This window comes from Diplotaxodon limnothrissa, linkage group LG22 (genome assembly GCF_057381915.1).
Source record: "Diplotaxodon limnothrissa isolate DT_005_m linkage group LG22, D_limnothrissa_male_GT1.1, whole genome shotgun sequence".
Classification (NCBI taxonomy): Eukaryota; Metazoa; Chordata; class Actinopteri; order Cichliformes; family Cichlidae; genus Diplotaxodon; species Diplotaxodon limnothrissa.
Genome location: NC_140616.1, coordinates 791,334 through 811,723, shown reverse-complemented (window position 1 = coordinate 811,723; position 20,390 = coordinate 791,334). Strand labels below are relative to the sequence as shown.

General features: G+C 44.0%; 2 protein-coding genes across 3 annotated transcripts; both read right to left on the bottom strand.

Moving 5' to 3' along the window:
* Positions 1–3,635: 3,635 nt before the first annotated feature.
* LOC146609074 (uncharacterized) lies at positions 3,636–5,900 on the bottom strand. 2 transcript variants are annotated; one of them, XM_085346742.1, is made up of 6 exons: positions 5,791–5,900; positions 4,847–5,176; positions 4,588–4,713; positions 4,189–4,239; positions 3,956–4,080; positions 3,636–3,833 (listed from the first exon to the last, which is right to left on the bottom strand). In XM_085346742.1, exons 1-6 carry the CDS (start codon positions 5,828–5,830, stop codon positions 3,648–3,650), a joined length of 858 nt encoding a protein of 285 aa, XP_085202868.1. In that variant the 5' UTR covers positions 5,831–5,900; the 3' UTR covers positions 3,636–3,647. The 2 variants fall into 2 exon arrangements, with proteins under 2 accessions (XP_085202868.1, XP_085202869.1); XM_085346743.1 differs by lacking the exon at positions 4,588–4,713.
* A 1,531-nt stretch (positions 5,901–7,431) lies between these two features.
* Positions 7,432–9,668, bottom strand: LOC146609073 (uncharacterized). The gene is made up of 2 exons (XM_085346714.1): positions 9,319–9,668; positions 7,432–8,460 (listed from the first exon to the last, which is right to left on the bottom strand). The coding sequence occupies exons 1-2, from the start codon at positions 9,488–9,490 to the stop codon at positions 7,598–7,600; spliced, it is 1,035 nt and encodes a 344-aa protein (XP_085202840.1). The 5' UTR covers positions 9,491–9,668; the 3' UTR covers positions 7,432–7,597.
* Between the last annotated feature and the right edge of the window lie 10,722 nt (positions 9,669–20,390).

The following is a 20,390-nucleotide window of genomic DNA, read 5'->3' as shown; positions in this document are numbered from 1 at the left end:
GAGCAGATTTCTCCTCGTAAGGAGGAGGACTCCCTTACTGTCATTTATATTATAATCTGTATAGCACTTTAGCAGCACACCTTTCACTTTATTAAAAGCACTTTATTTAGCATCACACTTTAAGCAAGGATCGGGTCCCCCGACACAAACAGAGTAACATAGTGTACGCTGTTAAGTGCCAGGATTGGCAGGATGTTTCTCTCAGTTGCTGAAATTCCAGATTATCAACACGTACGGAGGAATGTAGTCCTCAGAAAGGACTGAATGCAGCTCGGTTAATCAGGGACCAAAACGTTTGTTTTCTTGAGACAGGACACAAACACTGGAGCTGTGTCAGCTGTTTCAACCAAAGCTCGCTGATGCAGACAGATCTGTTTCTTTTATTATGTACAGACTATCAAATATCATCCTGTGGTTTGCTGAGCATTAGCAAAGTGTGTGCTGTGTGTCGGTGAGGGTGGAGTAGATGTGGTCCTGGTCTGTGGGGGCTGGAGTCATGGTCTCATAGGTGGAGTCACATGTGGATCCTGGAGCTCCGCTCTTCTGCTGGGCTGCAGGTAACTGAAAATATTTAACACATCCAGTTACAGCACATGTATGTATGCAGCTGGTGTTTGCTGCCCTCTAGTGGCACTAATCTGTCATGCAAGGTTAATGTTGTTGTCATAGAGATAGTTCATGAATATAAATACCTTGGTGTCTGGATTGATGACTCCTTCACCTTTAAACCACATATAGAGAGACTAGTAAAGAAACTGAGACTTAAACTTCGTTTTTCTTTTGCAGTAAAAAAACGTCTTGTCACTGCAACCTTTTTATCTGTGTTAGATTATGGTGACATTCTGTATATGAACGCTTCTTCTTCATGTCTTCTAATGTTGGACACGATGTGTCATGCTTCCTTGAGGTTTATTACCAACTGTAGATATCTGACCCATCGCTGTGATTTGTACTTAAGAGTAAAATGGCCTTCTTTGGCCATTAGAAGACAGGGGCACTGGTACACTTTTATTTACAAAGCTATGCTAGGATTGCTGCCTCCTTATATTTGTACTTTGGTCACAAGGACAAATAGTGGTTCTTACTCCTTACGTTCAAATGATCAGCTGCTGTTGTCTGTTCCCCTTGTCCACACAGAGCTGGGTAAGAAAGCCTTTGTCCACTCTGCGCCTTTTTCGTGGAACCTGTTACAGAAAGACTGGAAACTGACTGAACTGTTGTCTTTAAATGTTTTTAAAACTAAACTCAAAGGCCTACAGACTGCCTCAATAATGTGTAATTGTTTTGTGTAATTTTTTAACTTTGTTTGTTCGTATGTATTTGTTTGGAAATGTGCTGCCTCTTGGCCAGGACTCCCTTGAAAAAGAGGTTTTTGATCTCAACAGGTCATTCCTGGTTAAATAAAGGTTAAATAAAAAAAAAAAAAACTCTGACAGAAACACTGATGGAGTTACCTCCACCTGTCTTCCATCTGATTTCCTGTTTTTCCTGTTCTCCATCCATCTGTAGAGGAGCAGCAGGAAACCAGCCGACAGCACGACGATCACAACCACACACACAACCAGAGACACAAAGTAATCTGGACACAGAAGAAGACGATGCTGAGTGGGACGTCAAACAGTCATATGAAAGATTGATTAAAACAAACAGACCTGAGGTGGGTGTGGTCCAGGTGGGCGGAGCTGTGAACAGATCCAGAATCAGTGATGACGCAGAGACACGCTGAAGACATGAGACACAGCAGCTCCAGACAGATGTGTACACGAGGTTCTCTCTGACCTCAGATCAGTTTTAGTCCAGAGGAGATAGTTTCTCCATCATGTGTCCATCATCATGTGGCTTCTTCTCTGAGTGATGAAGCTGTAACCTGCAGGTGTGGGCGGCACGCCGAGCTGCTCGCATACGCTGATGTCTGGAAGTCCTGATGCACTGATTTCATCCCAGAGTCGACCCTGCGCACAGAGATTCCTCCAGGATCTGTGAGGACGTTGAGGATATGATGTTCTGTAGATCACAGTGAGGAACATTATTCTGAGACTGTTCCACAGTCTGTAGATGCAGGTTTTTGCACATTGGTGAACAACTGATGATGTTTTTATACTTGATCATGTGACGGACCTGCTGAAAATAACCCGGTCAGCTGCTGCTCCACCTCTTTTTTTCAGCCTTTTTTTCCCCTCAAGTCAACTTTAAGACGTGTTGCTGAAATCAAATTTAAAATGAGTCAGAAATATTGAGGAAATATTAAATGTCTCAGTTTGTTTTTGAGATGTTTTTGGGAATTATGAATTATTTGCTTTTCATTCTAAGAGTTTTTCTAAATTTAAAGCCATCAGGACACATTCAAAAACACGAGGGCTGAACACCAAAGACCGAAAACGCACTTCAGAACTTTTCTGTTCAGTCTTTATTCGACCAAGATACTCAGACTTAAGATGTAGGCACAGGTTAGTGTCATGCCCAGAGTTCTGGACTCACATACAGGGTAAGAGTGAATAAAGAAAGCTGTTCAACATCGTACACTTACATGTGAAAGCTCAGGAAACTGTAGACACAGAATAGATAAATGTCAGCGTCACCTTGGGCCCAACCAGGGCAGTAACGCTCAGGTGCAGGCCTGAGTAACTGCTCTCAGATCATTTCAAATGATCAGCAGGACCAGCTCAGTAAGACAGTTGTGTGTGATGCTGCAAACGTTGGCACTGATGTGATACCAGGTAAATACACGGCCAATTATAAGCATCGATGCCAATACTGATACTTTAACCCACAAATGTAGCTTCTGTGGGGAAGAACACTGTCATGAGATCAGTCATTAATTTGCATACTTTCAGCTTTTATTTTGAAACTGTTTTTTGTAGACCTGAGTGTAAATGTCCCTGTCTCTCGTCGGGTCAGCTTCTGTTGATTAGATTTAAATAAAACAAACGTGACAACCAACATGAAAAAGATATTTTTATAGTGACTGTGTGGCGTACATTTTTTATTTCCAAAGAAATGACTGACTTAACACAGTTCAGTGAGCTGCATGCTGGACTTGGAAACAAAGTATTGATCGTAGCACACTAGTACAGATCCAGCATCAGTGCTCATACTGATAGCTGGATTTAGTTGATTAGATGATCACAGGTCAGTAAGTACGATGGCAACAGACCAGCAACACTCACAGGAGCAAGAATCAGATAAAGTGTGAAGCATTGCAACGTTTTACTATTAAACACAGTTAAACAGGAACCATTCAGCTATGTAAAGAATTTACAATACAAAGGTTAATTATGTTTGATACCAAAACACATTATTTAGTGTAATCTTATTTACGGCCTTTTAATGTGAAGCTGGTCAAAGTGGCCTCTTTATTAATCACATTGTAGCAAAAGTTATTAAGTCATTAGATTAGTGACAATCATGTAACATACGTGATGTGAAATCCAGCGTCTGTAGGGACGGCAGCAACAGAGGACAAAGTTCAGGGGTTAGCCTTCATTTACACCCACAGCTCAGAGAGGCGGGGCTTATAAACTGAAGTGATAACAAACATACACAAATAAAAAAAACTTGAAAATGATAAATATTATAACTGATGTTTACAGTTATAAACATCACAGACGTATCTGTGGATGAGTTTGTGATGGAAACATTTCAGGATTTTACTGGGATGTTACTGATTTGCAGGAAATTGTGTCCGTCTGACTGAATCGCACATGTGACATGTACTGCATGTCGGTGAGGGTGGAGTAGATGTGGTCCTGGTCTGTGGGGGCTGGAGTCATGGTCTCATAGGTGGAGTCACATGTGGATCCTGGAGCTCCGCTCTTCTGCTGGGCTGCAGGTAACTGAAAATATTTAACACATCCAGTTACAGCACATGTATGTATGCAGCTGGTGTTTGCTGCCCTCTAGTGGCACTAATCTGTCATGCAAGGTTAAACACTGACAGAAACACTGATGGAGTTACCTCCACCTGTCTTCCATCTGATTTCCTGTTTTTCCTGTTCTCCATCCATCTGTAGAGGAGCAGCAGGAAGCCAGTCGACAGCACGACGATCACAACCACACACACAACCAGAGACACAAAGTAATCTGGACACAGAAGACGACACTGAGTGGGACGTGTGTGTTTCAGGGTCATAAACAGAACGTTTTATTGCACTGACAGGATATTAATAAAGCTGCCAGACAGGTGAGTACCTGTGATCTGCTCAGGGAGAGCTGGCGTGGGGGTGGTGCCGGTGGGTGGAGCTGTGAACAGAGAAATGCCGTTAGAGACGTGAGACAGAAAACTAGTCCTGTTCCAGCTATGAACAGCAGGGGGCGACAGACGTCTCAGTGACTCACTCACAGGAGTCTCTGAGTGCATCACTTCCCTTTTTCTAAGGAAGTCAGCTCTCAATAAAAGAGGAAATCTGTGTGTCAGTGAAGCTGAAAGTTCCTGAAAAAGCCGTCGTGTTGATGCTGAGAAAACACAAACACTCCTAAAATAACACAAAGACTATTTCAGAGCATCCATATGATGGTGTCACTTCCCCTTTCAGCAGAAAGAAGAGTGGCGCCTGTCCAGTATTCAGGCCTGTTTATACCAATCATTACATGTCATTGTTGCAGCTGGGACCGCCACACCTGGCCCTGACACGGTTTGGCCGTACGTGCTGAGAACTGAGCCTCCACATGTGACGAGTGAAGAGCGAGCGCGTGGATTTCCCCCGTGCCGGCTCCCTGTTAAACCCAAAATCAAACTAAATGAACAACATAAAGAAGCAGAGCTGTGATGATGACTGCATGACGTTTTCAGGCTGATGCATGAAGTTTGGTTTGAATAAAAATGATTTGGGATCCAGTAACGACTCACCTGAGACCGTGAGGCGTGTCTTTGCGGCGTCGCTCTGACCGTGTTTGTATACGATGGTGATGATATATTCCCCGCTGTCCTGCGGCGTCAGCGCGCCCAGGGTCAGGTGGCCGTTGGCTGCATTAATCCACGCTCTGCCCTCGTAGGACGTGTTCAGTCTGAGCGTGGAGGAGCTCACCGAGGCAACGGTTATGATCTCCTTCCCGTCATTGAAGTGCCAGAACAGAGCCGAGCTCTGCAGGTCCTGAATCGGCGTTTTCAGCGTCACGTTGCTTCCGACACCTGCGTGCACGGAGCTTTCTGACAGGATCCTCTGACCCACGCAGCGCCCTGCAGGGACACAGGTCACATGACGCACCATCAGAGCTGTGCTGATTATACCGCCGTGACCTCTGACACTAACAGCTGTGCCACACCTTTACCACAGGAAGCAAAAACAGCAAAGCTTTCAAAGTAAAACCGAGCACCAAAACCCACTTTATGTAAACATGTTCACATTTCCAGCTGTCCTCTCCACAGTGGATCCGTTTCACACGTTTTCACTCCTGATTTCAGTTTGTTTGTTTCCTGTAAATCTGCTCCGAGGTCACATTTACAACCTTCCTCAGAGCTCCTTCCTTCAGCTGAGAGCGGGGTCAGCTCTGAGGAGGGCCGGACTACAAGCCCAGACCAACGGCTTCTCTTTACCTCTGTTTACCTGCTGGATCACCATGGTAACAGCAATGGTCACGCTCCAGCAGATGAACCAGGTTTGGGATAACCTCCGATAAATACCCGTGTTTGTTGGAGGTTATCCCAAACCTGGTTCAGGCTTCAGCGCGACTGCTTCGCGTTAACTTCAGCGGAGCTCTGACCAGGACGGGTCAGAGCTAAAGGGCAGCAGCTTCAGCCTTTATAATAACTAAAATATTAAACATTCAGCGCTGAGATGCTTAAATTCTTACCGATGGACGCGAGCAGACACAGGAGGGCGACCCGAGCCATGGTGGACGCGTCCAACGTTCCCAGCTGAGGACTCGGCTCTGGTTTCCTGATCTTTCTAGCAGCTCCGACTCACAGCCGAAGAGGAAGCTGGTCCGTGTTTTCTGCAAACGCTGGCACATTTCAGGGTTTCTAGAAAATCACCAAGCAAACGAGGAAGCGTCCGAGCCTTCATGGCTGCACGGGCCTGAAGCCCACAGCTGGGGGAAGTTTGGTAATCACAGGAAGGATGATGTCAGCGATCCCACTGCGACCTCTCCGACATCCTTGGTACACCTTCCAGCACGACCACACTGACCCTCAGTTTCACGCGTAGACACACATACAGAGGACGTCTGAAAGTGTTTCTGAACCTGCGAGCGTTCAGGCACAGCGGGCGGAAGATGTTTGGATCCAGGAGGACTCTTCAGACAGAAACCTAGGAGCTTATGAAGCGCTTTGTTCATCAGGAACCCGATGGTCATCCTCGCAAACATGAAACCTCCACCATCATCTGAAGCAGAGTCCAGCTCTAACACATTAACGGCAGCACAAACATGTCTGTGCTGCCGTTACAACATTACTAAATCTATGAAGGGTCCAAATGAGACTCCAGTGTGGGTGAAACATGTTTCCTGCAATCAAGAAACGTGCTGGCTTCGTTTGTCAGATTCAGACCCGTTTGATGATGAAATCACTCATCATCACGTCCTGAAGACTAAAACATTATTTACCACAAAGACACCAACACATTAAATGAGTCTGTCAGCGTTTCAGCTCTTTATTAAATAACAAAAGGTCAGAAAATGAAGAACAGCTGGAAAACAAACCAAGAGGCAGTGCTGCCATCTGGTGGACGTCAGTGAGGACGCGCTCATGCTAAACTACAGGAGTCCAGCTAATACTGTTTCTGATGTGGTGACTGAGCCGCCCTCAGTGTTACATTTGCATATTCATTTATCTCACAAAGAGGAAGACGTGCAGTTAAAGGACATCCTGTAAACCTCAGTATCAGCCGAGCGATGAGCTAATCCTCCTAACGAGTTCATCGGAAGCTGCACTGTGTGACACACCTGTGAGACGCCGGCCTTCTCCTAAACACAATAATAATGATACATGACCAGGATATGTTTGACCTATCAGGTTTAAGTTATCCTAACATCAGGTGTGTGGGGGCGTGGCCACAGGAAGGTCAAAGTGCTTTATACTGTTTGACAGCAACAGGGAAGCAGCAGGTATAAAACTGTTTCTGAGGATCTGTATTTCATACTGGCTCCTCCCACGTGCTCCTTCTCTTCCAGAGCACTGATAGGTCACTCAGCAAAGGTTACACCTGGTTGAGCCACAGAGCCGAGATCACGCATCAGTCCCAATCATCCTACGCATGCTTTATCAATAACACAAGCTCACCTCACAGGAGCCTGTCACCTGACCGCAGTCAGCTGATCAGCAGCGGGGATGTGCGACGTGGACGACAAACACGTGACTCTAATTACTCAGCAATGCACGACTGCACGTCGGATCCAGGAGGTTACGAAGCTGCCTCCCTCCCACCTGCAGCAGGTGTGACCACGCGTGTGATGTCACACAGAGTGCGGACACGCTGCTGCTGCCGGTGTACGGACAGCATTCCCGACGGCGTCCGCGTCACGAGGTCGTTCTTGCAGTGAAAACAGGAACACGCTGGTTTCTGCTGATGTCTGAATGAAGTTTTGATTCCACCGTCAGGCGAGGGTGAGCGACGGGCTGGCTGAGCTGTGACGCCACGCCGAGCTGTCATCCTCGCGGCGTTCACGTCTTGCTGCTTTCGGCGACGCACTTGTGCTTTTTGACCTGCGAATGCCACGTGAACCTTTTGTCGCACACGTTGCACTTAAAGGGCTTCTCCTCCGAGTGGACGGCCATGTGCGTGATGACGTTGGCCTTGTTGGTGAACTTCTTGGCGCAGACGGAGCAGCTGAACGGCTTCTCGCCCGTGTGCACCCTCATGTGGTTGACGAGCGTGTTGCGCAGGCTGAAGCTCGTGTTGCACACGGAGCAGGTGAAGGGCTTCTCCCCGGTGTGCACGCGCAGGTGTGTGGTGAAGTTGGAGCTCTTGGAGATTTTCTTGCCGCAGAACGGGCACGTTTTCTCCCCCGTGTGGCTCTTCATGTGGCTCTGCAGGTGGTTCTTGCCTCCGAAGCGTTTGCCGCACTCAGAGCAGCTGTAAGGTTTCTTGGCTAAGTTACTTCCCGCGTCTCTCACAGCGTCCTCTGACGGCGGTTTCCCGCTCTGCACTGGAGCGTCCTCTGGGGCCCCGGTGTCAGAGGAAGTCCTGACAGGCTGCGGGTGGAGGTTTCTGGCTGCTTCTGGTCCTGCTCGATCCTCTCCACCAGCTCGTGCCTGCAGCTGGCGGCTGCTGAGCTCGCTGCGGGTGTGAAGGAGGTCGGGGGACTGAGTGCTCTCTTCCACCTCCTCTTCAATCTTCACGGTGACGGGAATGATGGTGAGGTCCTCGTGCACTCCGGGCCGCTCTCCCGGCTGATTGGTCCAGAGCCCCTCATGTTCATCTTTGACTCGTGGCGGTTCTGGACTCTCCCGGTGCAGACCGGGGCTCTTCTGCTCCTGTGATGCTCCTTTATCCGCCGTAAACTTTGTGGGGCTCAGGGGAGACCCTGGAGGACACAGAGGGAGGAAACGAGCACTGGTTAGCCCAACAGACCAAACGTGGCCAGCAGGGGGCGCTCCTCTGGAGCTATGAGTACGTCTGTCCCATTCACTGCTTTCAGGCTGACTGAATAAAACATGAAGTTCATTTTGGACATTTTGGTTTTGTTACAGAGGACCAGACAGCAGGATTAGTTACCATGGTTACGTCCATCTAAGAGTGCACGGTCATGTGATTAGTGTCGTGTAACACGGTTACTCATAAACAGTTACTGTCTTCTTTTTGGGGGGGTTAACTTTCAGTATATCATTTAAATGAAAAATAATGGGGCTGCGGTGACATCACTGCTGAACCATAGTGGCTCCTTTAGGTGCTGAGGGGGAGGTGTCAGCTGCAGCCCCACAGCTGTCCCTGTGGGGCTGCAGGTGGGGCTGCAGGTACACACACACACCTGCACCGTTAGTGAAAACATGCTGCTGCTCCATCCACAACACCAGAGAAAAATTATTCTCCATGGTTACTGTTCCTACGGAGACACATCTCACCTGCACCCAACTTACAATTAAACTGCCTAGTTAAAATTTACAACATCTGGAACAGCTGCTTATCCTTTCCAACGACAACAACTAAATAATATTAACTATTATTACTATAAATATTATAACAAAAGTAATATTTTTATTAGTATTGTTGTTATTTTGTTGTTGTTATTATAAAAGAATAACATGAATAACAATAATAAAAATTGTCATTATTCATTCATTATTGTCATTATTAATAACAACAACAACAATGGTGATGATGACGATAACAATAACGACCACATCAATGGTGTTAGCCGTCCGGTCTGTCTCCGGTAACCCACCGTGCGGGCCCCCCCGGCTCTCGGCAGGGTGTCCGTCCGGCTGCCTGCTCCTGTGCAGGCGGATCTCCTGCTCGTACTCCTCCATTGTCCTCTCAAAAAGCGCGAAAATCTCCTCAGCGGCCGCGTTGAGCCGCTGCTTCACCAGCGCTCTCAGCACCTCAGCCTTCGACATTTCCCCGCCGTCAGCCGGACACGCAGATGCCGAGCCGAGCGAGTCTGCGGCTGCGCGGAGAAGGTTCGGAGGACAAAGTCGCAGGGAGCACCGACACCTGCCCGCTAACCTCCCCAGGACCTAACCCTGACCTCACCTGTGTTTCTTTACTGGGACGGAACACACCGAGCCTGTCTAATCCGAACCGGAAACCCGACTGCTACTAATTTGTTCTGCACATGCGCTGAACAAACTACTTCCCCTTTTCGACTTTTCATAATAAAAGCATTCTTTTAGCGCAATTCTCATATGGACACCCCGCACCACCCGACCCTAAAATGGATAAAAGAGAGGATTGATGGATGGACATGTCATTGTGTTCAGTATAACAACAAAGTGCTTGACATACATCAAAATTACTAGAAAATGAGGTGTAATAAATAAGAACATACTTTACAGGAGAGAGGATCAAAGTTGGGAGACTTTTTATTTAATAATATTGTATATTCATTTTTTCAGCTTGATAAGATTGTAAATACGTTATACGTTAATGTCAGATATGAATTGGACAGTTCATACAGTCCTACATATGAAAGCAGTCCTACATATTTGTTTACAGTTTTTTACAGCCACTAGGACACATTTCTCAATACTTAGGTCATTTTTGCAAAACTCTTCACACAATTCCCGTAACTGACCTTCAGCTTGGCAAAGCAGTTCATTTCACATTCAAAATGCACTACAACTACCAAAACACTTTATTCAGGTCTCAAATAAACTCATTCTTCCAGAACACTAGCAAAGGTTGACAGCCGACAAACACACTTTGTCACCCACAAAACAATGACCTAAAAAACACTAACAACATGTAGCATTACACAGTGTTTTCCTGTGTAAAACAAGGACACATCTCTGTTTATAATTTCAATATATGTTACTGGAATGAATCAGACATCATGCAGAATTCGTTAATATTTGTTTATGTATTTTTATTTTTTTGCACTAAGTAATCCCAAAATACAAGAATTTGTATACACACCATCCACTGATACACATACAATAGTAATGCTAATCTACTCGGTCTCCTCCATTTCTGGCTGGGTCCATGTTTACATCACAAAGCAAACCTATTCAGCAGTTGTCTCCTTTTGTAATGAAATTGAAGGAGTAACACCTGTGTAGATGTTCATCTACAGTGAGAATCAGCTGTGGCTGGTTAAACTGGATTTTTAGATTTAAAATATGTTTCAATAAAATATTGCTGTTGAATTTTGCTGTCTTTTCAAGTTTTGCATTGTGTTATTGTTTTGGCCATAAGTTTAACAGTTTTGAAAACAGTATGTAAGCACATGCAAAATGTCCTGTACGTACAAAGATTTTTGGCAGTTGTTGTGTCTGAGTGAGAAAATAATTCATGAAATTTGAGAGATGTAGTCATTGAATGCATTTTGTGCCAAAACAATGATAACTGATCCTCAGTTTAGCCCACATAGACTTCTGTTGTGCTCACTGTGTGAGGAGGTTTGCAAAAGTGACCTAAGTATTGAGAAATGAGTCCTAGCGTCTGTAAAAAACTGTAATATGTGCACTGAAGGACATATCAGGCAGTGAAGAATAGTTTTGAAGAAGGCCTTCGTGTTTTGAGCAGGACAATGCGTAACTGCAGACTAGATCTGTTCCAGCAGCACGGCTGCAGTACTGACCTCTGATCAGCCGAGATGTGAATCATCATGAACGCAACAACAGGACGAAGCAGAGCCAGGACTGCTAAAACTCTGCTCTCCTCAGCTCACAGACCCAGAAAACTAGGAGCTCTGAAATGAGCTCCTAGTTTGTGTGTGTGTGTGCGTCTGTGTGTGTGGGTGCGCGTTTGTGTGTGTGTGTTTGTGTGTGTGCGTGCGTCTGTGTGTGCGTTTGCAAACTAGAAAACTAGGAGCTCTGAAATGAGCTCCTAGTTTTCCTGAAATCATGCATTTCCTCAAATGACAGGCTGACATGTTTTCTGTGATCTGCTGTGAATAAAATGTTTGTGATTGTCACTTCTCCTCACTCCTATTGTTGTTTTCATTTTACATGGATTTCCAAGTTTTTTGCAATTAGTGTTTTACTACTCAGCATATCATATGTGTGTGTGTGTGTGTGTGTGTGTGTGTGTGTGTGTGTGTGTGTGTGTGTGTGTGTGTCCTCACTGCAGACACTGATACAGTGATGATCTTCCAGCTGCAGCAGTCACTTCCGTCTGTGAGGTTTTTGTACGAGTGTTTTTCACTGTGTGAACATCGGAGTGCTGTGGTAACTCTGACAGTAATAAACTCCTGCATCATCAGCCTGGACTGCACTGATGCTCAGAGTGAAGTCCAGGCCATTCCCTGCTCCACTTCCACTCAGTCTGGAGGAAATTCCTGAAAGTCTGTCTGATGTTCTGTAGATCAGAGCTTTGGGAGCTTCTCCAGTTTTCTGATGGTACCAGGCCAGGTAGTATTGTGAACCAGAATACTGAGCTACTTGTGCACCCACACATCGGCTCACCTGACCATGCCACTGTAGATGCTGCTGCTGCTGCTCATGTACACATCACTGCTGAAACGCACAAGACCAGCCAGGAAAACCATCAGAGTCTGGCCGAGTGGGGCTGTCTCAGCGCTTCAGGACTGCTTCAAGTGCACAGACTGGAACATGTTTAAAGAGGCAGCCACCCAAAATGGCTTCTTATACCTGGACAAGTTCACTGAATCTGTGACCTGCTACATCAGTAAGTGCACAGAGGATGTAATGGTCTCCAAAAACATCACCACAAGAGCCAGTGAGAAGCCCTTGTTTAAATTATGCTAACATAGCTGTGTCACTAGCGGTCACGTAGCACATCATTATATACCAGCTAGCCCAACTTCAGTAACCCTACAAACGTCACTGCTGTTCAGTTTTCTGTCTTCATTTATGTTGGAAGTGATAACAGAGCTGTACGTTTTAATTTGTTTCCAAAACCCCGCAGTCAGGACATGCTATATTGTATTTAGATAGAAGCTAGCGAGCTAACTCCCTGCTAACTTCTAACTCCGTTAAATGTCATAAATTCCGTTTTCATGGATGCCTGGATGTTAAACTCAATTGTTACACCTGGTAGAGCAGAACGCTGATCATTTTATTAAAGATGAAAGACTTTAGACAGTTTTTCAACTCTCAGTAATGCCACAGTGATCGTTTGATATATGGACCTGCAGCGGAGTTTAGACCCAGACACGGCTAGTGACGTCAGACTGAACAACCGGATACCTTTCTGATGTGACCTTGTTGTCCCTGGCTCTCTTTCTCTCTCCCTCCCGCTCTGTTCCTGTGCTACTGTGAGTGTAACTACCGCCTCTCCCCCCTCTGCCCAGCGCAAAGCTTGTTATCTTTTTACAAAAAAAACAGCTGAACATGAGAGGTTTTTGGACAAAGTTTGTGTGCACCATTCTCTAAGCACCAGTTCGAGCACCGTTTAACCCTTTAAGACCTACCATAGAACCAAGTCCGCCAGAGCTTATATTATATTTTTACATGCTGTGGAGCCATTTTTGGGAGCATTTCAAGTTGCTATACATCAATACAACCATTATAGTCCAAACTTTAATAATATGTCTGCATTAGGTGCATAGTAATTACATAAATTGCAAAAAAGTGCAATAAACTACAAAAAAATTGAAAATCGTTTTTGTTTTTTTAACATATATTTCTAGTTAGAGAAATTTAAGAGGCTTATCCCTCAAAACTGTAAATACAAAAAAGTTTCCCACCACAGGAAATTTATTTTAAGTGTCTTCATAGTTTTATTTTTGAAATACACCAATTTTTATATACTGCAGGAAAAACGAAAATAAATATTATAGTGCAAATTTGCAAAATAACAGCATATGCATCAAAATAAACTATTTCCAGCAGTGCAATATGAGTCCTAAGCATCCCAGAAACGACACAGAAAGTCATGAAGTCAAACATAACTTTTAAAAACACAAGTATAAGCTCTTGAGGCCACGATGGTAAAAAAAACTACATTTCCGCAAAATGACGTCACTTCCGGTTTCGGGCAGGTCATGCGGTCATGTGATAGTTCGCGCTGATGGACGTAGTAAGTGTTACAAACAGCTGATCTAGGGTTGCCAACCGTCCCTTAAAAAACGGAATCGTCCCGTATTTAGAAACAAAAGTTCACGTCCCGTATTGAGCTAATAAGGGACGCACTTTATCCCGTAATACAGTGAGAATCAAAAGTAGTCTATAACTTTTAATGGAATTAACACTTTGTTTGAAAACATAATTCCCAGCCCCTCTCCTGCTTTGTGACCAATGCGCTGACAGCACACTTATGACAATTCGAGTATGACAAGTCAGATTATCGCTTATCTCATTGGTCGAGGAAAGGTCGCTTACGAAGAAAATACCGGCCAACAGGGAAACAAACGCCGACACTGCGGTGCAAGTCTCGGACGGCACACTGTGCCTCCATAAAATGAAGGTTATAACAGAAAATCTGTCGCGCTCTCTCTCTCTGTCTTTCACTCACACAGACACGCACACCGCCACCATCAACTTTGCTAAATTGCTAATGAAAAACATTAATAAGGCAGCTGTGATTGAGCAGCATGTAAATCCAACTATTTTCACGGTTGTTGTGGTCGTGATAATTTTGTGATGCCACATCGAAAAGGCTCGGATGAGCTTTCCAAAGTTCTACAAGTTGTGCCTCCATCGCTTGTGTCCAGATCACACGCTGCACTGCTGCTCCATCTTTTTCACCGACGTTTATGTGTTTGCGCGTGAGCAATGTGAGCGCCTGTGGTGACACCCTCACGAGCGATTGATGATCGGGAGCTGGTCGTGAGGTGTTAATCGCTTCTCGTTACCCCACGTATACTACACGATGCACGATGAAGGCCAAAACAATGGCATGTCCAGCGGGGTGGCCTGGGGGGGCACAGGCCACCCCCCAAACCAGACTGGCCACCCCAGGTGCCACCCCAAAGGCAAAACAATAAAATTCAATCAAATATCAAATGTCCGATTATGTTTTCACGGTGACGCTCAGATATCCGAGTGTAAGTGAATGCAGCATCGCTTCTGCGCTATGGCATCACGTTAGCAAAGGTAGGAGAGCCAAGCGCGAAAGACGGCACTGCAGGAAACAATTTTTCAGTGAAAGAAAATGAGGACAGAATAAATGTCCCGGTAAGTAATATCAAGTTTGTTGAGTTTAGTAAACTTCGGTGAAATTAGAATACCAAGGAAAAAATAACACTTAAAGAATTATTGCAGCCGTGGAATATTTCAGACAGTATGCTACTGAGGGCAGCTAACATAAGAGTTATGAGTTATAAGATATAATCTAAGTCGTAACATTGCTGTATGGAGCTGCAGATTTGGTTGCAGGTTAACATAGCTGGACTGGCCATCGGGCATACCGGGCATATCCCCAGTGACTTATTTTTTATTTTTTTTGTAATGGCATGAACAATGAGAGGTGGTGGATTGGCCAGATGCAGGTCGATGTGTAGAAATAACTCCGTTGTTTGGTGGTGGCTATGACGGGGCTTCCACAGAGGCAACAGGTGGATGAGGGAAGGGGAGGCAGGAGGAGAGACCCGAAGCAGCCGCCAGTCCGAGTGTCAGGTGAACTGAACTTCAGGTAAGAAGTTATGAGCTGCAGTCTATCTGGGTCAGATATAAACCAAGTTTAGGTGGAGTTTATTTTCATGTTGCTGACTTTTTACTGTCAGTTGCAATAACTCATACTGCGTTCTAGCCAGTTTGACAGAGTTTTTATACAGCTGGGTGGGTGCTATGATGTTACTGATAGTGAACTTTATTTTATTCATAAGGTTAGTAGAGTTGCCAACGGCTCCTTAAAAAAATGGAATGGTCCCTCATTCAGAGAAAATATTACACGTTTCGTATTGAGCTGAGAAGAGACGCAGTTTGTCCCGGACTTTAGCTAGAATGGAAAAAGACACAAAGCTGGAGTTATTCTGTCTTTATGCTGCACAGCTGCCTCTTCTTCTCTCATTCTCTCCCCCTCCCTCTCCTGTTGCTACTTCAATCATGAAACTGATCAATGATCAGCTGATCGGCTTTTCTCTCTTGTTTGTTTATCGCCCACTTTGCGCCAGAAAGAGGAAACCAGCGGATGTCGCGCTAAACAACAGCAGCATGTTTAAGCTTGATCAGCTGTTGTTAGAATGTATTTAATATTAATTTCTAGTATCAGCTGATGTTTGCTGGAGCCACAGCTGTAAAGCTGCTGGTCATGATGTCTGTTTAGATATGTGGTGAGAGGGAAACATGAAGATGAAACCAGGAGATGTCCTTACTGAATCATCAGAGCTGAACAGGTGATGGAGAAACAGGTTTACCTTTTAGGTGACATGGATGAGTTGAAGTTATGAACTGTTTCTGAGAGACAAATAACACCAGGATCCTTTTTTATGTAGCTGACAGCTGGTAACTGTGCAGGGGCGGGTCTAGCAAAGTGTTGCCAGGGGGCCAGGTAGGGCATTAACAGGGAAAGGTGGGCACAAAGAAATACTTTTCTTTCTTATTCTCATTTAAAATACCTAGTTTTTATTAAATAATTATCTAAATCTTACAACCAAAGTTTTTATCTGACGTAAAATGTATAGAAATCATACATATACCAACAAGACTGTACATCACTGTCACAGCAGCGTTTGTTTTCATTCAAAGGCTTTATGGCTTTAATACCTGGTGGGCCGGTCTGTAGTCAAAATGCCCGATTTTCTGTCCCAGTCCAGCCCTGCAGGTTAATACTGGCAGTGTCACCATGCCAGCTGACTGTATTTCATCATCAGCCAGTGTTGTTCTTTATCAATATTACCAAAGTTTACCATAAGGCAGCATAGAAAGTATTTACTTGCTTTCAGGTTTTATTCAAATGTTAGTCTTTTCAGTTGTTTCCCCACTTTTTTCCTGTTTCAAAATCAAACACCAGTTTGTGAGAAGATTATCTTCTTTTTTTAACAGGCAGATAAAGTTTTGCATTGGCTAATTTGTCAATTGTTTGTTACAAATGTTCGTATTTTAATTTTCAAAAATGTTTTTGCCCAAAACATATGTGTACTATATGTCAGTAAAAATACTATGCAAATATTGATGTCCTTGAATGCTGAGTAAACACTGACAAAGCACTGATTGTATCTCTTGTACTTTATCAACGCAGTATCTAAAAACTTTGCACCGTAGTGGTTAAAATCTCATTCTAATAAGAGTTAAAAGTGCATTTGGTTATTAGGATTATTGAATTATGGTTAAGGGTTGGTAGAATTTTTTTTTTAAACATTATCTGCCAATTAAATCTGCCACCCTTCTCCAAATCGGTGCCCCTACCTGGCCCCCCCAACAAAAATTTTCTAGACACGCCACTGGGCCAAAATCGGGCCGATCACCAAGTCGGTCGCATGACTCAAAAATCGGCTCAAAATGGGCCAAAAATCGCACAGTGTAAGCCCAGCATCAGAGCAGCAATGTTTGTTCGCTCAGAGAAAGAAAAAAAAAAGGCTGCAAAAGTACAGGGAGGAATGGGAAAAGGAAAACACCTGGCTGGAAAAGTGCACTATAAAGCGCACTGCACTGTGTGCCGGCGCACTTTTTCCATAGGCATGCTTCTAATGGTGGGCACATGAAGAACATGAGGGGCGTGACAGCTCGGGGAACCCTTTACCAATTTCTTGTCCACCAGGCCACGGCAGAAGCAGATATGGTATGTAAACACTGGTTTGTTGTTTAAACCCTCTGGTTAAGGTTAATATGGGCATGTGCAGTGAATATCAGCGCTATGTGGCCAGAAGTGTAATAATCTAATTTATTTTGTGTAATAAACAACTGCAAGGATAGATGATTACAACAAATTGATGACTAATACATAAAAGTAATACATAGATGAATAATGATGATGAGTTATGATGCGTAATCATGGGAACAAGCGGGTTTACAAACAGGAGCAGCTGATTAGCTTTAGAAAAACTGAAATAATACCTCAACTGAAGCCAATTGTACTAAATGCACTAAATGTGCACTGTTACAAGAATATTTTTGTTCTATTGCTTTCTATTAATTTATATAATTTTAAGTTAAGCAGGACAGAGTTCTTTTAAAGAAAGATTTACTTATATTCTCAAAAGTTAAGCATGACAGGCTTCTGTTTAAGAAAGAGACCTGTTTTACTGTGTTAATGTTGTCATTGTGAGCTAAAAATAAATGGCTAAATGATCATTTGTTTCACATGTGTTCATATCACAAAGAATATGCATCTGCTTAAATCAAGTTCAAGTCAAATGGTTAAAAAATAATTTCACACACAAAAAAAGAGCTACCACACTGGGAAGGGTGAAGACAACTGGGTTGCCCGGCCCTGGCCACGAGGTGTCCCTTATTTATTTTTCAGGGAGTTGGCAACCCTAAGCTGATCGGATCGGCGAAGCGTGTTTCTGGAATATCATGTTTTTGTTGCTGCAAGTGATTTTTATGCAGTTTTTGCAAAGCTATAAGTAGAAGTAAACTGTGACCGAGGACAAGCTGATGGCATAAGATGTAAGTACAACTCCTCCAGTTTCATATGCAAAAAAAATGATTGCGCTAGCTTACGTGGTTGCAGAGCTACCGGGATTTAAAAATAGTTACGCAAAACAGAGCGTGCCCGCTCCGATCGGCTGTAAAGGGTTAAGCACCAGCACAGTTTCAAAAGTACCGGCTTGGCACCGGTATTGGATAAAACCTAAACGATACCCATCCCTACTCATCAGCAGCAATGACGAGTCGGCGTACAGAGATGAGGGACATTAACGAACTCTATTGGACTCCGCACACCGCTGCCTTTGTAAATACAGATGCTGCTCTATGGTCAGTCCTACTCTCAGGAATCCTGCTCATGTTGATCACTTTATTTCACACTGTAAACTGTAAAGCTGCTACGTTGGTCATTTCAAACCACTTCAAAGTCACTTTAAATGTCAATTGTAAAGTTTAGACTGTTATTAACTCTTTTACCTCATAGTGTACATTTACTCCCCTTACCTCAGTCTCAAAGTGTACGGTTAATCTTACTCTTTCTATATTTATTGTTGTTCTTTTGCACTGAATGGAACTGGAGCCTCGTCGTCTCGTCTCTCTATAGCAGAGATGACAATAAAGTTTACTTTGACTTTCTACCAGGATCGGTGCTTAAATGGTGAATGCACTGGTTCTTCTACTCCAGGGGAACTTAAAGCGCTTTGTACAACACGCCTCACTTACACATTCAGACGATGCTGAAGTGCTTTCACACACATTCATACTCCAGTGTGTGACCACGAACCTTCAGTTGGTAGCAGGTTGTTCTACCTGCTGAGCTATTGCCACCCACTTCTTCTTTGTTTGTGTACTCTTGCTCTGCCCTGGTCATCACACAGAGATCCCACTGTGTGCTGGTAACACAACATCCAGAACACAAAGAGCCACAAAAGAACACAATTACACAGGCTCAAGTTAGATTTTACCAAAGCGCTAACTGTGTTCATCTCAAAGTGACCATTGAGTAGGTCTCTATTCAATCTGTCTCTCAGTTTTCACACTTTACAATATCATGCAAGTAGAGCTGGGCGATAGAACGATAACGATATGTATCGCGAAATAACTTTTTCTCAATAGAAAAATTAAACTATTGCGATAGACCTCGCCGCTCTTGTCGTCTTAAAAAAAAAAGAACAGCCAATCCAAATTAAATAGTGCAGAGCCGAACCAATCACAGCCGCAGTGTCACGTCACGTGACTTGTTACGTACAGCACAAGTGCCAAGCCGCACATGTGTATTTGGGAAGCAGCCAGCCGCCGTGCCGCCCGGTAATGGAGGAAATGTGTGCCGACTAGAGAAAGATCAACCGAGAGCGTGACCGAAGGTTACCGAAGAGAAAACAGATGATGGTTCCAACGCCGGAGAGATTGTCGAACGGAAGAGCCAGAGAAGCTCCGCAGTGTGAAGGTATTTCTGCTATTTCAAGTCTGACAAAAACAGAGTAGCTGCACTGTAAATGTGCCGAAAGCAAGTCTGGAAATACAATAAACCGGTGCAGCTCAGTCTCTGACTGGAAGCACTGATTCGTCATTCGGCTTTTGTCAGACTAAAGTAACTGTTAAAACTGTTTGAAAAGCTAAGCTATACAACAAGGAGAGATTGAGAATTTCCTTTTAGTTCTCAGTTTATTTGATATTGACAAAAGTTAGTCAGTTTTGTCTGTTCTTCTGTAAAACAAAGTAAGATTTATTTTTAGAATTAATATTTTGTTTCTAAGTGGAATTGACAATTTAGTCTGTTTCATTTGTTCTATTTTGAAACTTAAACGCTTTAGCGGCTGCCTTTTGTGTAGTTTGCAATATTTGCCTTTATTTATCTGAAAAAGTCTCATGTTCCTTAAGTACATCTACCCTGTTGAACTTATTATGGGAAATAAATATTTAAATAAAAACAAGCTGCTGATTAGTTCACATTTTACTTGTGAGCAACGGCACATTTAAATCTTACAAATATAGTTATTTGGCTGATATCGTGATAGATATCGTTATCGCCTGAAATGAAAAAAACATATCGTGATATGAAAAAATCTCATATCGCCCAGCTCTACATGCAAGTCAGAAAGGCTGCAACATAACAGGCTTGAATGTACGTCATAGCTATGCTCCTCCCATGTTGTGTAAGGCTGACCAGTGAAACACACTGGAGGTATTTTCCTGTTACACGGTGGGACTCACACCATTTGGTTTAGAACTGATGAAGCTTCACGGATGAAACTTAAAGAAGTGTGTCGCTTTCTTTCCAGCTGCTTAGACCAACATGTGTCTGCGCAGACTCTCGGTCATCCAGAGAGTCTGCGCAGACACATTCATATTAGATTACTTTCAC